Genomic DNA, 20,514 nt, shown 5'->3' on the forward strand with positions numbered 1-20,514 from the left:
TGGCACACATAGGCGTGCCAAATTCATTCAGATTATTCTTGCAAACATCTCCAACTTCACCTCCTTTCTGAATGGGGAACCTAAAGTTGAAGTATTGGTCGTAACTGTATTGTATTCAGGTTTTTTTTTACTATTATGACAACCACATGAATAAAACAGAACACAACCTTTTTTCACGTCCAGCTGCCTTTACTTAGTATAGCCTACATGTTACAAAACAAGTCACTCTGAGGCACATGGCTCACAGAAAACCTTGGTTAACACACTTAATGATGCAGTCTCTTGTGGGAGCGATTAGACTCTTATATCATTCACTGCAGCCTGGCTAGAGGCAGGCTTGATGGGGTTTTATATAATCGTCTCTGTTGGAGCCCAACGCTGTGGAGTTTCACCAGAGCTTGAGAACAAAATGGCGTAGATCTGGTGAAGACCATACAGACTGTTCATCTACTTTTCTTCTCTGGACACTGGATCTTGTAACCCACTCTGTAGGCTTGGACATACACACGCGCCTGATTGATTCTGCAACACACACACACACACACGAGGGAGTGAGTGTTAGTCTCTTAAGCGTGCGTATGTTCGGCAGTGTCTAAGAGAGTGTGTGTGAGTGGGTGAACACGCATGTTTTTTTTCCACCTGTACTTGGTGCAAAGCTGAACACCCAGAGGCCCACAGCGGTCCACATAACTCTCTCTCACTCCTTTCCTGACCGCCCGGGCCATACTGACAGTCATGGTGACCACAGGACATGTTCTGACACACACACACACACACACACACAGAGACCCACACACACACACACAGAGAGACCCACACACACACCGCACAGGTCAGCACTACAGAAATCTGATCCCCACTTAACATGTCTTTCATGGTTGTTTCAATATATTGTTCGTGGGAGATAATAGCAGAGAATCACAGAGATAATCATCATTACAAGAGTGAGGAAAGTTCAGGAAAAGCCCGGCTGTATTGTGTGTTGTCGGTTGGTGATGGGTTGGTTTGCTTACAGTCTCTCGCAGCGATGCCCAGCTGTGCCCTCAGGGCATGTGCACGTGTTGTGAGGACTGCAGGCGGCGCCGTGTTGGCAAGGGGGCACGCACGGCGTGATGATCGCTACGACAACAACACACAATGAAGTCTTGACGCCCAAACTCGTCGGTGTGACATCATCTATCATCCATGTTGTACAAAGACCATGAAATCCTGTCTCACACGCTGACCTGTCTCACAGAAACTTCCGGAAAACCCACTGAGACAACGGCATCTGTTGAGGCCCACACAAACACCACCATTCTTACAAGCCTTGTGGCACAGCACAGGTTCTGAGAGCAAGAGAAAAAACACACTCAAACATTCAGATAACCAGCCAACTATAATTCTGTTCACAGAGTACCACTAGAGGGCAGTGTCTCACCTATCTGGCAGTGAGTTCCTTGCCACCCTTCGACACATATACATTTGTTGACATCCACACACCTTCCTCCATTCTGACAGGACGGCGTGCAGAGAGCTGAAATCACACACACACACACACACACACACACACACACAGACACACACACACACACACACACACACACATTCGGCGGACATTTTAACGATTTATTCCGTGCAGGAGACTACTTCGATTGTGGTCACATGCTGTCTCGAGGGTTTGGTGGTCGGGTACTCACGGGACAGGCACTGGGGCCCGCTGTAATCGGAGGGACACTGGCAGGTGTCTGGACCCACACAGCGCCCCCTGTTGGCACAAGGCTGCTCACACACCGCTGAGAGACCGGAAGATGTTGGGAGGTTGGTGACAGAGAAATAATAAACATTCCTAATCTGGGAGTCAGGTGGCTGAGCGGTTAGAGAATTGGGCTGATAATCGGAAGGTTTCCGGTTCGATTCCTGCCTGTGAAAAACGAATTCACTTGCCTCGGGAGGAATGTCCCTGTACTAAGTCGCTCTGGATAAGAGCATCTGCTAAATTGCTCTGGAGAAGAGCGTCTGCTAAATGACTAAATGTAATCCCTACGAGGTGACAGTGAGATGTGAGGGCAGGGCGTGCCAGGCGCCAAGGTACCTGTGTGGCAGCCGGTTCCACTCCAGCCAGGGGAACACTGACACATGTTCCAGCGCATGCAGGTGCCCCCGTGAGCACAGGGTGGAGAACAACTGGCTGGAACACAGAACACACATACCTTGTTTACCTGTCAGTACTACTAACACCTTAAGAGGGCGCCGTTGAGCTGTATTACTAATACCTGGTTATTGTTCATCCTATTCACACACACACACACATGCACCAATCAAATACATTTTTATTGATATAACCCTTTTTACAGGCGTTGTCAGTGTGCATCACAGATGCCCACGCATCCCGAACCTACAGTATAACCAAGCCGTGCACAAACCCGGATACTTTACGTACCTGAGCAGCCAGCTCCAGGGTAACCTGCCGGGCAGTCACAGGTGTTTGGGGCGACGCACACGCCATAGTTCTGACACGGCAGACTGCATATGGCTGGAGGGGTAAATAGGAGGGGGTGGGCGGAGGTCAAAGGGGAAACAGGACGTGTGAATGAACTTCAGGTGAACTTGTGAGAGTTGGCCTAAGAAAAGACAGACTCACGCTTGCACTTGGTGAGGTCATCAGTGCGAGACTCATAGCCCTCCCTACAGGAGCAGTTGAACCCTCCTGGGTGATTCACACACAGCTGCTCGCAGCCTCCATTGGTGAAGTCCCCACACTCATCCACATCTGAGGGAGAGAGAGAGAGAGAGAGAGAGAGAGAGAGAGCGAGAGAGAGAGAGCGAGAGAGAGAGAGAGTATAAAGTGAAATGGAGAAAGAGACAAATACACAGAAAGAGAAACCAGAAATAGCCGTGACCACGCAAGCACATGCATCCACGCGTGCGGGAAAAACTTGTGGACCTAGCGAGCCATGGAGCTGCTCAATCTCAGATAACAAGTCAGATGGCTGAGCGGTGAGGGAGTCGGGCTAGTAATCTGACGGATCGATTCCCCGCTGTGCCAAATGTTGTTGTGTCCTTGGGCAAGGCACTTCACCCTACTTGCCTCGGGGAGGAATGTCCCTGTACTTACTGTAAGTCGCTCTGGATAAGAGCGTCTGCTAAATGACTAAATGTAAATGTAACAAACAGCCGGGTGGAAACATCCTCTCACCCAGACAACTCCTCAGGTCAGGGGCCAGTTCCCAGCCTGCCTTGCAGCTGCAGTACAGACGTCCCTCCGCCCGCACGGTACACACGTGATCGCAGCCGCCGTTTCTCAGGTCACATGACGTCACATCTACCAGGAAACCACAGTAAACCCCCCCCCCCACGTGTGACATCATACACTCACCCGCCAAAGTCGTGACTTCTATCCTAAGACAGATTGCTTCTTTTAAAAATGAAATCAGTATTTTTCACTGACTCAAATAAAGATTGAATATGGTTATAAAATTACATACCTCAAGCACACCTCACATTCACACACCTTACACACACACACACCTTACACACACACACTGAGGCACACACCTTACACACACACACACCTTACACACACACACACCTTACACACACACTGAGGCACACACCTTACACATTCAAACACCTTACACACACACACACACACCTTACACACACACTGAGGCACACACCTTACACACGCACACACTAAGGTGCGGGTGGGTTACGTACTGACACAGGAGAGGTTGTCAGGGCCCAGCAGGAGAGGGGGGGGGCAGTGACAGGTGTGTCCTCCCGGGGTGTTTAGGCAGTCGTGAGAGCACCCCCCTTTCTGAAGCTTACACTCATCAATATCTATACAGAAACACACACACAAAACCACACACACACACACACGACATTATCAAGTGACAGAGTTACTACCCAGTGGTATCGCTCATTGTTAGCGCATTTGACTGCAGATCAAGAAATCACATATTCAAATCACCCCCCTGTACCATAGGTCACTTTGGAGAAAAGCATCTACTAAAATGAATACATTACTTTTTGCAAGGCCGATTAATTTCAATCGAGTGTCAGGATAACTGGTTCTTGGCCAGTTGGTACTGACCGACGCAGCTGTGTCCGTCGATGTGTAGCTGGTAACCAGGACGACACGAGCAGAGGAAGGAGCCGTGAGTGTTGGAGCAGAGCTGCTCACAGGTTCCGTTCCTCGTCAAACACTCGTCCACATCTGGGGAGCAGGAGGCAGAGGAAGGGTCACACGGGTTCATCAGACATCCTGGATCATGTTTACTGATGATGTTGGAACACCCTACAGGAAGTGACGCTACAGGAAGTGACGCTACAGGAAGTGACGCTACAGGAAGTGACGCTACAGGAAGTGACGCTACAGGAAGTGGCGCTACAGGAAGTGACGCTACAGGAAGTGATGCAGGTGGCCTGTTTATCTTGACTTCCGTCGCTGCTGCTGCTGCTGGTGTTTGACCGTGTTCTTGGGTTTCGTTAGATAAAATATTTGATTACTGATGCATAACTGACGGGATTATTTATTTTCGACATCTTTAAATGTCCTTTTGTTCGTCTTTTTTTTGTGTTACGACTTTCCGTGTGGAAGGCAAGAAGGGTTTACAGCTGACGGTTGTTTACCTGTACAGTTGTGTCCATCCTGGGCTAGCTGGTAGCCCGTGTCACACAGGCAGCTGTACCCCCCCGGCTCGTTAGTGCAGTTGTGCTCACAATGGCCGTTCCCCAACGCACACTCATCCACATCTGCAACCATGACAATCCCTAGGTCACCTCCAAAGGATTTACAACAGCCCAGAGTCAACCAAACAATGCATACACTTCCCCACACACACACACACACACACACAACACATCACCACATCCACACACACACCCCACCTGCTCACCTACCGTAACAGGAGTGTCCGTCACCGTTGAACCCCTGGTAACACTGGCAGAAGTAAGAACCAATGATGTTCCCACAGTGAGCGTTGATGTCACAGCCGTGACGGCCAGACGCACACTCGTTTTCGTCTGCAGGGAGAGGGAAAAGAAGAGAGAGACAGAGAGCAGAAAAAAACATTGACATTTCTTCTTCTAGTTATCCTCCCCCCCCCCCCCCCCCCACCCCTGCCGGAAAACTAGGTAAAAATCGAACACGGTTCCGCGAGTTCTTCACCTTCACAGTATGTGCCGTCACCACGGTAACCTCGCTGGCAAACGCATTTGTAACTCCCAAGGGTGTTCTCGCACACGCCCTTACCGACACACACGTCTGGGCTGCCCTCGCACTCGTCCACGTCTGCGAAGGACATCAGACAAAAGGCAAACGCTGAAACGACGGCTTCGAAGCTGCCCTAAAAACCAGTACGAAAGCTCGACATTTCAAAGCGACGTCGTACCTTGGCACACCGTGTAGTCTGGACATACAGGACCTGAGCGAAAGGTTTCAGGGAGCAGGAAAAGAAGGGCAGATGAGATGGAGAGAGGAGAGGAGAAGCGAGACAAGAGGGAAAATACAAGCAACAGATGCAGCAAAGCAGTGGGTTAAAGCACAGCGATCCAGCCAAGCCTCAATCCCACCCAAGGCATCCACATTTTCACACGATGGGAACACGGACATAAACCCCCCCCTCGTGACACAGAGCAGCCAGCTCTTTCCGTGTCACACTTCCACCCCCGGGAGACGTACCCACGCAGGCCAGGGCCTCGGCTCTGAAGCCGGCTTGGCACTGACAGCGGAAGCTTCCGGGGGTGTTCACACACACGTTGCCCAGCTCACGGCGACAATGCTCCTCAAAACTGCACTCGTCCACATCTGAGGGGAAACGAGAGACAAAAGGGAAACAGAAAACTTGTACACGCATGTGCTTCCTTTCATCTTGGAACCACACGTACGGTATCACACATTGCTTAGCCCCCCTTTCGGCTGTTTCTACTACAAACACACACTCACTAAGGAATCATGTAACTGGAGTCAGATGGCTGAGCGGTTAGGGAATCAGGCTAGTAATCAATAGGTTGCCAGTTCGATTCCCGGCCGTGCCAAATGACGTTGTGTCCTTGGGCAAGGCACTTCACCCTACATGTAGGCCTCACCGACACAGCCCTTTCCATCCGAGGCCATGACGTATCCAGTTGCACAGGAGCAGGAGAAGGAGCCTGGGCTGTTTGTGCACCATGCCTCGTGACCGCAGGCCTGCAGCCCTGTTATCACTGCCAGCGCACACTCGTCTACATCTGCAACACACACACACACACAGAGACGCACACACAGACAGACACACACATACACACACCCTCCACAGTCAATGCATGCATTGTAACCCATTATAACCCTTGACAGACTCACTCGGGCAGGAACGTGTTGCACACACACTTACCCTGACATCCCTCCGGGCCGATCAGGTAACCACGGAGACAGCTGCACAGGTAAGAACCAGGTGTGTTTGTGCAGTTGGCGTGGAGACCGCATGGACCTGGTTCATCCCCTTCACACTCATCAATATCTGGGAGAAAGGTTTAAAAAGTACACTTGGCATGGTTGAAACAGACGCAGAAACAGAGTTAGCTGACAGAATAGGTGTCATTTAATTTATATCGTACCACAGTTCACAATTCTGTCACCATGACGTCCGTACCACATTACTGTAGACCGCGTAGACTCACCATGACACTCTGCTGCCCCCTGCTGGGTGAATCCCACTGCGCAGGTACAGTTGTCTCCGATCTGCACCATGCCTAGAGGACACACGCAGCCTGCATCTCCCCTCACCAACACCAGACCTCCTGGGCATGGAGAGTTGGGCGCTGGGGGTGCCGTGGTCGTGAGGGGGGCTGTGGGGCAGGAAAGACAAACAGATGATGATAGAACAGGATGAAACAAATGCAAAGAGGAAAAACATGTCGGCGTGGGAAGCAACTTGATAGTTAAAGTATAAAAGATGTAAATAAACGTGTGATTGGCAATAAATATATAATAAAACAGTGTCACTTTCATGCTTGTCAGCTCACTTGCGGTTGTCGTGTCTCCCTGCGCAACTTCAGTGACGTTCACTATAGCGTTCTCCATCTGTAGACTCTGAGTTCACAGTTAGCAGGGAGAGAGCTATGGCATCCACTCGGTAAAGGAAACACAAACTGTCATATAAATGCACAGATCGGTCGTAAACATGAACCCGGTCTCACCCCCCAGAACATGGGGCCTGGGAGTTCAACTGACCTGACTTTTGGGGACTTCTAGCTCTGAGTGTTTTATGACCTCGTTGTTGCTGCTGCCGTGGGGGGTGGTGAGGGGCTCTGCAACTGACAAGGCCAGGAGAAGCGCCACCAGGTGGATAGGAAGGGGGGTCATGACTTCCAGACACAGACGGCCCACTTCTGAGAATCACGCTGTGAAGAAACCCTTGATTTAGAGCAAGGTTAGAAAAAAACATGACTGAAAGATTTTCTTCTTTTTTTTTCAACTTACACGTGCAACACACACGTTCAAGTAAAGTTTGATGTTTTGTCTTTTTATACAGTAATTTAGTGTAAAGGCATCTTTAAAATTTAGACTTCAAACGGGCCTATGCAGCAACAAGGAACAATACCTCTGACTGATCTGACCGATAAAACACAGTCATGGTTTCTTGTCCAAACACGTAGAGCCATGAGACAAGACTGTTATTATTCATCTCCATGCCCTGGGCTTTCGGGAGAACAAAAGAAACTCTTACAATTTCAGATAGTGTATGTATAAGATGGAAGTTGAGCTTCCCAATAAAGATTCCATGCGTGCGCATAACGAACTTTTAAGAACACGCATTACAAATCCTACCTGTTCGAATAACAATCAAGTTCCATGAGCTTCTACGTGCTACAGGTTTATCCCAAATTGCGCAGGATGACTCTTCGGCTTTCTTTAGTTTTATGGAGGTGTGATTTCAAACCGTTAGGCCTACTTTGTATTTGCACAAAAACGAACTGTTGTTTGTTAAAGCATGCATCCGACATGCAATAAAATCTAAATTGCTTACCTATAACAGATGTCTTCTGGACTGTAAACATAAAAGAGGTTTCTCAGTCATCTAGAGTAGACAAAAAAAGTCGACATGCCGAATGCGCTTCTTCCACGGTCTCCAGATGCTCGACTGCGAGATGTTTTCTGTGCGAGCCAATCACGACCTAAGGGGCCGTGCTGTGATGACCACACATCCTGTTGGAATTCTGAACTTCCCATTCCAGTCCCAGACAAGCTTACAGCCAGGGAAAACAACTCGACCAGATCTGTCTTCCACTCGTTCCGTGTCATTTGCATGACTCGGGTCGAGGTCATAAACTACTGAGACAGGGAGATGGGTCAACTGAGGTTTTCCCAAAACCACTAAACGTCATTTGACCCACCAACGTACTTCTCTCAAGTTAAACCACGGAATTACATTTTAGTGCGTCTGTTTGCTGCAATATGGAGATATACTATATGTTGTCAACAAATAAACTTATGAGAGGATATCATCTAAACAAAAATTGTTGACAATTGTGCGCCTCCGTCGCAACAGGATAGACATTTGATCTCACAGTCGGTAATGTTGGGTCAATGCATACGATGTGTTAAAGTCCATAATCCAAATGTTCTCTCATTAAACACAACCTTACGGTGTTAATAATTACATTACGCCATTATAAATCACACATAGCTTTAATAAAAGGTTTTTACAATCGAATAATTGCTACAAATTGGCTTACCATACTGTAATATAGCCCAGATGGCACATATTCATTGCACAAACCAAGTAAGACACAAGCGTTCATAAATGACTGTAATTTGTATGTATTTGTCTATGCTTGGAAAAGGCCTACACCACTACACATCAAATTAAAGGACCCCACGTGACCTCTAGTACAGTTTCTAAGGCATTAAAACATCGGTTGACACAGAAAGAGGCACTAAAGCTGCAACCCACATGAACCTACGGTGAAAACTCTTATAAAAAAATCCTTAAATCCTGTTCAGTTCTTATTTTCATCTCCACAAAATATCAATAATTGTGCCCATTAATTCAAGTGTTTAAAGTAATTTTCCTATCAACCCATTCAATTATTTTATAAGATCCTACATTTGGGATTGGACAGAGTCCTCTTATGACTGATGAGAAGAGCAGGATGTCTTGGGAGGTTGGACACAGAAGTAGCCCCTTACAAAATGGCCACTGTGATGAAAAGCTTCAGTCGTTGATATACAGCTTTCGAAAAAAAATTGAGAGACCACTGCACCTTTTTGTGTAATAAAAAAAAAAAGTGAAGGACAATTTTGAGTGAGGAACAGAAGGGTAAAATTTGTTTGACCTTCTGTTCCCCCCGCTTAAACTGTCCTTCTCCGCTTTTTTTTAAATGAAAGAAAAAAGGTGCAGAGGTCTCACATTTTTTTCCAGAGCTGTATCCAGAGGGTTACTTCTGGGTCCAACTGCTGCGTCTTGCTCTTACATAACCTCCTGCTCTTCTCATCTGTTGTCCATTGGAGGGCTCCATGTCTTCCAGAGCAGTAGGTCTTTCCTCTACCTCTGTGGTTTGGGGGTTAGAACCGCGTGTCCATCTGACTGCCTTTGGCGCCGGGAGGAACCACTGCGTAGCTGTTCTCCTGCCACCTCAACCAGTGCATCTGGACCTCCTTTTGGACCTTAGAACAGACACAGAACCGAAACAGAACCTGACTGGTCAGACACCACTAAGACAAGAGGAATATTCGAATCAGAGGCATGTTCTGTTTTAGACTATTGAATTGCAACAAGTCAAAAAACAAGAATACGTTGATTGTAAATAATCAATTACATTACTTGTATTTGTTAGTCACTAAATCAACAATAATGTTTTGAATTTTGTGTTTATAAATTGATGTTTATGTCTTTCAGGAGTTCCGCAGGAAAAGTGTTTGTTCATCATCTCAGAACTACAGTTCAGGATAACGGCACCACTAGAAAAGATAACCAGTCTAATGATGGACTAAATTTGCCCTCTGATTAAGCATGATTCAGCACTACTTGAAAGGTTCTTCTCTCGTGTAATGAGAGCAAGATAGGCTATAATAACGCTCTTCCCTAAGCCTTGACCTACATAAAGTATCTCACTGTATAAAGACAGACAGAGAACAGAATATCTCCATGGAAGATATCACCAGGTCTGAATACACCAAGATACACCCAGAGAAAGACAGTAAAAAGAGAATAGCTGAATGAACATTAGGATCTGTAGATTGAATGCTTGGCTTCATGGTGATATCCAGAGAACGGTGTTAGTGTATCTGAGTGAACTTCTACTTACCTCCTGATTGAGAAAGCAATAGAGAATCGCCACAATGAGCCCCTAATAGAGAAAAGGGATCCCTAATTACTATACAAAACCAAATCATTGTACACACATGTACCCAACAACATTAATCAAGATAATAAAATGGTGTGATTTAAATGAACCAATTAGCCACCCTACCGCAAAAGATGAACATATTTAGATTGATAATGAGTCCCTGTTAATCCATGAACGAGCCACACAATGTAATTTACTGCTACAACTAAATATAGGTATTAGCTGTTGTTATATGTTTAATGAGCTGTTTACCTTTTTTTACCGTGACCATTATGTGTTTGAAAACCAGTGCCACAGACATACAGGAAGCAAGGTTAAATTTGGGAAGTGAAAATGACGTATTTTTCGGGCCATTACTGACACTTGAAGTCAATTACACCTTAGGATGTCATGTTTCGGGCTTGTTACCTAGAAGCCTTGAGATCTTCCCACAAGCCCTGGCCCAGACAGCAGCAACATGTTATGTGACACCTCCACTGTTGATTCCTTAGTTCTCATATGACCTTGGTTCTGACAAGGAAACTATTATCTGATGCTGTCAGTCTAGTCGTCTCTGTCTGTTGACTGGGTAGACAGATAGACTTACCAAGCTTCAGTGTTGGAAGATTGACTGGTGTATTATGAGAAGACAACACCATGATAACACTGGGATGGATTTTGTTTGGGGCATTCCACACTCCAGAGTGTGTCTTTCTGAAGAACCAGGCCAGTAGGGCCTCTATCATTATCTGCTGTTTGAAGCAGGGATGGGGGTCGTAATTAGACCAAGCCTGAGAGAATGTTGTTGTTTTAGTTCAAACCATGACAGCTTGACAGCAACTGTGATTGGATGCATCACGTTCGATGACACCTGTTCTCTTTGACCAGATTCTTAGAGGAGTTATAGACTCTACGTTATCAGGAAAGATTACATTCGTATAATTTAATTATATGATTAAACATGACTGGCACTTGAATTTTTGTGTGCATGTTTGTTGGGCTGATGCATAAGACAAATGTGACAAGGAAGACGAGTGTGATGAGCCTTCAACTATCTGTCTGTCCGTCTATCCAATCTATCTACCTACTGTATATAAAAGGGGATATTATAAACTGAATATGGTACTGGTATTATAAAAGTGTTTTCCTGAAAGAACTACCTGAAAGGAGCCGATGCAGAGCTCAATACAGAGTCGCAGGTTCACATTAAAGTAATCTGGCAGGAAGTTAAACACCATGTAGTGGGTTCCGAACAGAGGGATGAGGAGGAGGGTGGATTTAGTGAGGCGTCTGAAAGAAGGAGGAGAAAGAAAATGTGAGACAGATTTGTGGAAGCAAGTGTGCATTTAGCGGAAGATAGTAGGGGTGGTGGAAAAAATGTATTCACATTCAAATCGCAATTCCGTTTTCTAGCAATTCACATTGATTCACAAATAATAATCATTATTATTTGTATTTTTTTGTGTATCAATTCTTAATCGAATTGTGACCCCGAGATTCGAATCGTGAGCTACCAAAAGATTCCCACCCCTATAAGATAGACAGGGACTTCTTCAAATTGGGTGAAAATAAAACCTACTTTACTGTAGTTAAAACAAACAGATTTTATTTGATATACAGTATTCTAATCTTATGTGGGTGAGGATGGATATGGTGGGCTATGAACTCTGCAGGTGAGGACAATTTGTGGATACACATCGGCATATCTGTTCAAAATTATAATCATTTTCCAAGACCACTTGACAGACCTTTCATAAGAATTCAATATGATGCGTGAAGGGTTTTCTGGAGCTGCAGTCAATTACTTTCAAATCCATTCAGATGAGAGACTACTCTCTACAGGCCTCTTGTTGAGTCGAGTAGGCTAGCTGGTCAGGATGATTGGCTTGTGATTGTGATGGGACAATCAGATGTTGTCCACACTGAGCCAAGTCCATTTAGATAATTTGTTTATTTATTTTTTACCCTCTTGACAACCAATGCTTTTAAGATGGAGACTGGATACATCTTTGCAATGAGCTACAATTAGTGAAATTGTATTTTATTGTAGTTGTGGGATTGACCGTGAAATTGTAGGGCGAGAACAGATATCTGGTAGAAAATGTTTGCAAAAGGGTATGTACTGAGTACAAATTAAAAACAGACTTTCAAATGTGAACTGGAAAACTTATATTTTGGAACTGGCTTCCTCCCACAATTCCTTTCTGTACTAATGTTCTTGTCAAGTGCAGCACACGTAATTATATGAATGGGAAGGACACTCATTTAAATAATGGACCTTAATGGACTCTGGACTGGGTCTCAAAATGGATTTGAGTGGAAGATTTACTGGCCATTTTTCATGAACTAGTTTCCAAATTATGCTCCGTTTTGCTCTCACCTATACTGGGATGAGTTGTTGAACTGGATGAGACGGGGATTCAATTTCTGAATCAGGATTCTGATAATATTCACGAAGAGAATAAAGTTGATCTGTTGATATTGATGTGAAGAAGAAAAGCGTGTTAGTGTGTTCGCAAACAAAATGGAGACTTGATACTTTGATGCTTTACAGTAACATCTGGACTCTTAAATGAGCCCATTAAGAAACCCACTACATAAATGTTTCTTTTAGAGATGGTCACTTTGTAGTTATGGTTCATTGCTGTAGTCAAGTCAAAGATGTTGAATGGAAACCTTATTAGCCTAAGAGCCCAGACAAGAAAATTTCCCTTTTAAGACATTTCTTCAAAGGGAGACAAACAAACTAATAGCTTACAGATAACTGCCTGATAACAGATTGTTAGAAATGAGTGAAAATCGGCGTCCCTCTTTACTTATTTTCCCATCATAAGTATGGCTTGGTTCTGCAAGCTCCTGATACTCACCCCTATGGAGACCACTATCGGCCCTTTTATAATCCACCAAAAGGGTGAGTCTTCATTGATATCCCAACATCTGTAGGGCAAATGACAGGGCAATATAGGTAGATGAGTGGGTTAGATAACATGCTACATGTTTTACTGTACTACTTTCATGGGGCTGGAGGAAGCGAGGAAGCTATGAAGCCTCAGTCACAAGCCCTAAGACTGTCCTGTGTCCTGGGGGCTCAGATGGCTGAGCGGTTAGGGAATCGGGCTATTAATCAGAAGGTTTCCGGTTCGATTCCTGGCACAATATGCGTGGTGTCCTTGGGCAAGGCACTTCACCCTACTTGCCTCGGGGGGAATTTCCCTGTAGTTACTGTAAGTCGCTCTGGATATCAACGTCTGCTACATGACTCAATGTAATGTAATGTAAATGTGTAAAGCACTCAGGATAAGGAACCGAACCAATAAGATTCATTATGCAGATGACAGCAAACATCCTGCCCTTACCGGTCCTTTATCTGGCACATTCTTGAGGACGGTCCGATTACGTTGAACTATAGCAGCTATGAGTTTAATACTCACTCAGTGTCCTCGAAGTAAACCCTGGACCCGATCCACAAGGCAATGAAAAATACTGGCACGCCTGCAAATGGAAGCACGTAAACATGTAGGATCAAAAAGAGAAAGGGGGTGTGAGTTTATGTTGTTGAGAGATGAAAAGCTGACTGTAATGTTATCTGATATGATGTACTCTAATGATACAGCATACAATCAAGTACATTGAAATTGTGTTTAGGATAACCTTAAGGATGAAAAAACAGAATAACAAATATAGCAAATATATTATTTAATATCCTTCACCTAATCTAAAATGATATGTATTCTATATGAGACGGTGCCATTTCTCTTTCCTAATGAAATGAAGATTAATCATGACTGTGATTTAAATGAAAACACCGGGCAAGCAAAAAGTCAAATTACAGAAAATTAGAATGTTAATTCTTTTCGTGATACCGGGGATAATTGCCATGGGGTTTTCAAGTTGAACTCAATTTATTAACTAATTTGAGTTTATTCATATTCATCAAAGGGGAATTATTCATGGTAATTTTTTATAATTAAGTGGATTAAGAGACAATGATTGTTTCGTCAACTATACATTTGTATTCACCAAACAGTCTCTTGTGAAAACAAAGTCTTTATATGTGTAATTCACCAGAAAATAACAAACTTAGTAGACTAGGGAAACCCTGTGTACATCATTTATATAGTATTAAATGACTTTACTGTACTCTCAAAAATACCATGAAATCCAATATTCATCTAAGCCTACCAGAGACTCCCTAAACCACTAGCCTTGTAACGTAGCAACAACTCCAAATACCAACAAAACAAATGTTATGTCTGCTTTTCCCAATATCTATACCTCCTCACAACATCGCACAAACAATACTCAGCACCACACAAAGTCCGGACGTTTTTCCTGCCTATCTCACACGCCCACCTCGCCCCCTCTCTCTCTCACACACACACACACACACACACACAAAGCAAACCGCAGTCTCTCATTCAAGCCGGTTTGGGATGGATGTCTGGAGGGGCTCACCCCAGCCCAGCATGGCAAACCCCCAGAGACAGCGACGGCTGTGATGGAAGGAGGATAGCAGCAGGGAGTTGAGGTATAGAGCCTCTACCAGGAGCCAGAAGAAGTTAGTCATCACACAGTAGTGACAGAACACCACAGAGGCCTTACAGGCCGCCTGGACAGGAAGGAGGTGGAGGTAGAAAGAAATAGAGAGAAGGAGACAGAAAGAAAGAAAGCAATTAAGACAGAGAGAGAGAGGGGGGGGGGAGGGATAGAGAGAAAGAAAGATTAAAGAAGAAAAAAAAAGAAAGAGAGAAAGAAAGACAGAGAGAAGGTTATGTTAACAAGCATCAGAGTTACAACAAGCAATTAAGACAGAGAGAGAGAGACAGAGAGAGAGAGAGAGGGGAGGGAGGGAAGGAGAGAAAGAAAGAAAGATTAAAGAAAGAAAAAAAAGAAAGAAAGAAAGACAGAGAGAAGGTTATGTAAACAAGCACCAGAGTTAAGGAGAGGGAGGAAGGAGCAGAGGAAGAGAAAAGAAGTTTAGATAATATATTATCTTATAGGGCGCGAGGAAGGGAAACAGGAAACCGAGAAGAAAGAGACGCTTTTGATAAGCGTTGTGGGCGGAAGTTAAAAGGGTTTCGTGTCAAAGGTGACGTACGTTGGAAAGGGTACAGTGGTCAGTGTCCTCGCTGAAGAGGGTGGCATCCTTGATGAACACAGCCACCGCCTTCAAGATGAAGGTGATGAAGAGTTGGATGTGGATGTAGTTTCTGGCACAGCGGAGTCTCCTGGGAAACGAAAACAGCATGAGAACGTGACTGTACAGGGAGCTGGAGAATGAACACTAATGATGTACAGGAATGATGTACGTGGAAACTGAACAGGCTGCCAATGACAAAGCTGGAATAAAACAGTCGGGGCAAGTACCTGTGGGGCCACCGACATCTTCTAAATTCTGCTCAGATACTTATAGACACTTAACAGAAGTCCCGAAACACAACAACCAAACATGATCACAATTCGTTGCAAAAGAGAAACAGTGAGCGAGAGCGTTAAGAGTGTGTCCATAAGAGCAGATGGCCGACTTTTAAAAACCATGTCGTTGAATCAATTTATAGACAAAGAACATCTGCCCTTTAAATCACTACTGGCACAGCTCAAACAGTCCAAATGTCATGTGTGCATCCCCAGTTAGGTGAGCAGAGAGAGATGTTTCTTTACGATCAGTCGTTAAAAAAGGGCTCATTCTTTTGAATGAATTTGGCAAGAGGCAACAGACATTAACCATCGTCCATGGATTTGTCCTTTTCAGAGTCTCTGTGTGTTTCATTGGATTATTCTACCGCAGATGTCTGGAGGGATACACACAGGAGCCGATCTAAATTAAAAACCGGTTTAGCGGGACTAAATGAGTCATGTTATCCCTTCCTCAGCTAACGGTGGCCTGCTGTTCACAGATTGTGTTTAGTGAAATATATTTGCGCCGAGTAGAATAACAACAGGCCTGGTGGATCTCACTCCTGCTTCGTTGAGCGCCAGCACAGTGAAGTCACCTCTGCCTTCATATTTCACCTTGAAATTCTCCAGCCATTCTCCACCGGATAGAAGATATCAGTTGATCATAGGTGACCCCCCCTCACCTGAAGAGTAGAAGGATACCAACGGCGATAGTCAGGAAGGCCAGCGATGTCCCATAGCCAATGGTGTAGATAAGCTTCACCTTAGCAAAGTAGGACTCCTGGAGATAACATAAGACACACTGTTATCCTGGAGATAACATAAGACACACTCCATTTCAGGCTGTTATATCTTATAAATATTTTTGCACGTCAAAGAATCCTCTTTAATTACCTTGCTAAAAATAGAAAAGACTACAATTAAGTTCAATTTCTTCCAAGACCTGGACCAGCTTTTAACTGCAAAGATTACGTGACATAACTACTGCCGGAACTCATACAGACAGACAGACAGACAATACAGCTATTATCCAGTCCAACATCTGGAAGGCTTGAGGTGCCTCAATTAAAATGAACCGCATCGAATAATCTCCAAGTGGTTTTTGCCTTTTCAAATGTAATTGATGTGGACACTCTCAAATAATGTATCACCATTTAAACTGACGTGAGTGTCCTGAATCAATTTCCCATGCCCTCAGATTAGAGAGCCCTTCCTCACTCCTCTCTCACCTCGGGAACGTTGTCGTCCACACTGCAGGCGATGTGATATGGAGGGAAGGGGCGTGACCATCCTGCTTGGGTGCAGTTGCGACTAACTGACAATGTCGAGGTAAAGGAGAAGGGGTCAGTAGAACAACAGAACAAAACCAGACAGAACCAGAAGCCCAGCAGGAAGTCAAGGCTCGCAAAACATTCTCAAATAAAACTTTTTTTTGTTTGTTTATTCACAGACCCAGTTTTCCAGACGTGGATTAGCCCTCGTTTAAAAATGTTTTGAATGGAGATCTTCATAGACCTTTTCTCCCACTTTAGGACTAGTTAGTTAGTCCACGTCTGGGGAAACTGGGCCATAAAGTCTCGTGTGTGTTTCGAGCCGGCGTGAGTCAGAAACTCTTTGACCATCATCATTACCACTTTAATACCCCCCCCCCCCCCCCACTGTGAACACCTGTGTTGTTCTCAAAGAAGGAGAATACAGATGGACAAGCGACGTAAACGATCTCTCCAACCACAGCACTGGGCCAGCAGTGTATGAAGTCCCAGAAAGGGAGGCAGTCTAAGGATAAGAGAGAAAGACAGTGCGAGACATAGAGATACAGTGAGAGAGAGAGAGAGAGAGAGAGAGAGAGAGAGAGAGAGAGAGAGAGAGAGAGAGAGAGAGAGAGAGAGAGAGAGAGAGAGAGAGAGGGAGGGAGGGAGGGAGGGAGGGAGAGAGAGAGAGAGAGAGAGAGAGAGAGAGAGAGAGAGAGAGAGAGAGAGAGAGAGAGAGAGAGAGAGAGAGAGAGAGAGAGAGAGAGAGAGAGAGAGAGAGAGAGAGAGAGAGACATTAGGGTGATGTATGGAATCCCGTTCTTTTAACAACACACTCGGTCAGGGCCGCAATCCTCGTTCCTCTCTCATGTAGCTCATTCAACACATGCATGATGAAGCAAGCATTAAACCAAAACCTTTATCTTTTAATAGATAGTCTTGTCTTGATGTATTGTAATGAAACTGTATATTACTGTATGAAATCCACTGTCTCACTCAGAATCTACCTCCCTCACAACTACAGATTCTCTGTAAGTAGGCTACCATTTATTAAACTCAGACACTGGTACTTTATGTGAACACTGTATATCACGGGGATTGGATCTCGACTAGACTCTGTGAGGAAATGGAGAATAACAGCTGATTTTCAAGTGGATACGACAGCTACCTTGTGAACTGCGGTTGGTGTGATTCTCAATGTTCTGCAGACAGCGTTGTTCCGCTTTCTCCAGCTGAGAAATGTACTCACATTCCGGATGCAAACTGGAAAAAGCCTGGAAAGTGATGAGAGAGAGAGAGAGAGAGAGAGGGAGAGAGAGAGGGAGAGGGAGAGAGGGACAGAGAGAGGGACAGAGAGAGGGAGAGAGAGACAATAAGTTGGAAACATTAAAATAAAACAAATCAAATGGCCTTCTAGCAACACACCCGTCTGCAAAGCAAGGAAGACATTAATAACATAACGGTTGAATAGTCTCTCATTCTGTGATTTATACGTTCTAGGTCTAGTAACGACATCATTTTTCAGACATCATTCAGAGAATAGTTAATTATTCTTCCCATGTTATCTATCAGAACTACGATTATATTTCAAGAACTATGCCTTGAGGCTATACACGGTCCTTTCCATCGGAAGGGTTAATGATCAGACAATGAAAGGGAAGGAGAAATGCAACCATTCAATTTGCTCAAAGGGCCATATTTACATTTAGTCATTTAGCAGACGCTCTTATCCAGAGCAACTTACAGTAAGAACAGGGACATTCCCCCCGAGGCAAGTAGGGTTAAGTGCCTTACCCAAGGACACAACGTCATTTGGCACAGCAGGGAATCGGTCTGGCAACCTTCTGATTACTAGCCCGACTCACTCCCCGCTCAGCCATCTGACTCCCATGTAATTTTTTTGGGGGCCACCAACGTATTCCACACAGACACAGACTGTCAAGCAACACACCCAGACCGTCCTGAACCACCGCACAGCTCAGCAGGACACAGTAGACCACCCATCAGTCTGCTTGTTGCACGTCCATTCAGTCTGCCAGAGGCAGCGATCATGATCAGATCAGTATCTGACAACGTGACCTTTTCCTCAGCCGCCGAGCGTCTAACGCAGATATGAACATTTGAGTTCCGAGAAAACTAATTGTGTTGAGGATGGTGTGGGGGGGGGGGAGTGGGGAGGGGAGGGGGGGGAGTGGGGAGAGGGGGGGGAGGGGGGAGTGGGGAGTGGGAGGGGGGAGGGGGGAGAGGGAGGCGGGGGAGGGGAGTGGGGAGAAGGAGGGGGGGGGAGTGGGGAGAGGGGAGTGGGGAGGGGGAGGGGGGGGGAGTGGGGAGAGGGGGGGGGGGAGTAGGGAGAGGGAGGGGGGGGAGTGGGGAGAGGGAGGGACGGGGGGAGTGGGGAGAGGGAGGGACGGGGGGAGTGGGGAGAGGGGAGTGCGGAGGGGGGAGGGGGGGGAGTGGGGAGAGGGAGGGGGGGGAGTGGGGAGAGGGAGGGGGGGGAGTGGGGAGAGGGAGGGGGGGGGGAGGGAAGGAGGGACAGTGTTTTGACACACCTGCAAGGTTTATTTTGGAGATAATTACACACTAGGAGATGGATGAGTGGAAGGAGGGGGGTGGATGTATGAGTGCCTGCAGGTGGGCAGAAAGACACAAGGAACGAGATGTTAACAGCATCTCACGCAGCGCTTCTTAAACTTTATTTTGAGTAAATCGTGTGTCTGATGTGTGCAGGAGTGCACACATGTATAACAGCCTCAACAAGAGGGACTGGGGTGGAAATTAACAAGGAATGGCCGACTTTTTCCATTTATATAATGCGTGTGTACAGTACCGGAGGTGGCATTTCCCTTTGCTAATGACATGTTTGGGTGTATTTAAATGTGTTGGGTGCAGATGTGTTTTGAGAGCTGTATTACAGTAGCAAAGATTACAAGGAAAGGTCATTGGCAAGGAATAAGAGCTTATCAAAGTTGGTAAAGATTTTCAAAGCAATCTCAAGTTAATGAGAGACGTTTTCTTTTATCATTGACTCTGCTCCATTCTTTTGGTGTAAAACTGGGAAGTAAGATGAGAACCCAACTCCCTTGGCTGAGGAACAAAAAATGAATTCAGGCGGATCAAAAAGATAGAGACCCGCCAAGCTTTAAAGGTATTCTCTTAGCTCTACCAACCATTTCCCCAGAGACCCAAGTTTTTTCCCATTCAGAGACATCTTTTCCGCACTTCATTAGCAGAAGCCGTCTTCAGACGGACAGAATATAGATAGCGATTATTCATTAGGAACATGTCATTATCAGTTTCATGCATCCTAGGGTAAACATCTGGACTTTAGAATCCCACCTGCCTACTCTCTTCCTGACAATACCACCAAGCATAGTATGGCCTGGAATCACAAACCAAGGGATAGGTTCCAAGCAGCCTATATGACTTGTTTATGATTTGTAGAAAGCGTGGTTAGGTTGTTGTATGATAGTATCGACCTTTGCATGTTTGAGTGTGTGTGCATGTTTCACTTTTTTTTGCTCCTTTTTGCATTGTGACAATCACGCCAGATGTTTCTAAGCCAGCAGTCAGT

At 45.4% G+C, this 20,514-nt stretch overlaps 2 protein-coding genes across 5 annotated transcripts; both read right to left on the minus strand.

Annotated features, from left to right (window-relative positions):
* Positions 1–174: 174 nt before the first annotated feature.
* LOC146221344 (uncharacterized) lies at positions 175–8,122 on the minus strand. Of its 4 annotated transcripts, none has more exons than XM_084692837.1 (23): positions 7,995–8,122; positions 7,199–7,368; positions 6,991–7,057; positions 6,646–6,813; positions 6,360–6,485; positions 6,076–6,216; positions 5,669–5,794; positions 5,379–5,411; positions 5,156–5,278; positions 4,888–5,010; positions 4,618–4,740; positions 4,079–4,201; positions 3,700–3,822; positions 3,179–3,304; positions 2,624–2,752; positions 2,423–2,515; positions 2,075–2,170; positions 1,680–1,775; positions 1,421–1,516; positions 1,227–1,328; positions 1,014–1,119; positions 640–756; positions 175–522 (listed from the first exon to the last, which is right to left on the minus strand). In XM_084692837.1, exons 2-23 carry the CDS (start codon positions 7,328–7,330, stop codon positions 444–446), a joined length of 2,448 nt encoding a protein of 815 aa, XP_084548963.1. In that variant the 5' UTR covers positions 7,331–7,368; positions 7,995–8,122; the 3' UTR covers positions 175–443. The 4 variants fall into 4 exon arrangements, with proteins under 4 accessions (XP_084548963.1, XP_084548965.1, XP_084548964.1 ...); XM_084692839.1 differs by having other exon boundaries at positions 7,199–7,381; positions 7,995–8,094; XM_084692838.1 differs by lacking the exon at positions 7,995–8,122 and adding an exon at positions 7,569–7,659.
* Positions 8,123–8,703: 581 nt separating this feature from the next.
* Positions 8,704–19,782, minus strand: ghrhrl (growth hormone releasing hormone receptor, like). The gene is made up of 13 exons (XM_084692315.1): positions 19,771–19,782; positions 18,112–18,217; positions 17,353–17,469; positions 16,923–17,008; positions 16,377–16,474; positions 15,395–15,524; positions 14,752–14,905; positions 13,728–13,788; positions 13,164–13,233; positions 12,677–12,768; positions 11,457–11,586; positions 10,276–10,317; positions 8,704–9,634 (listed from the first exon to the last, which is right to left on the minus strand). Exons 1-13 carry the CDS (start codon positions 19,780–19,782, stop codon positions 9,533–9,535), a joined length of 1,200 nt encoding a protein of 399 aa, XP_084548441.1. The 3' UTR covers positions 8,704–9,532.
* Positions 19,783–20,514: the final 732 nt, after the last annotated feature.

Source organism: Hypomesus nipponensis, chromosome 26, assembly GCF_054491055.1.
Source record: "Hypomesus nipponensis isolate SF chromosome 26, ASM5449105v1, whole genome shotgun sequence".
Classification (NCBI taxonomy): domain Eukaryota; kingdom Metazoa; phylum Chordata; class Actinopteri; order Osmeriformes; family Osmeridae; genus Hypomesus; species Hypomesus nipponensis.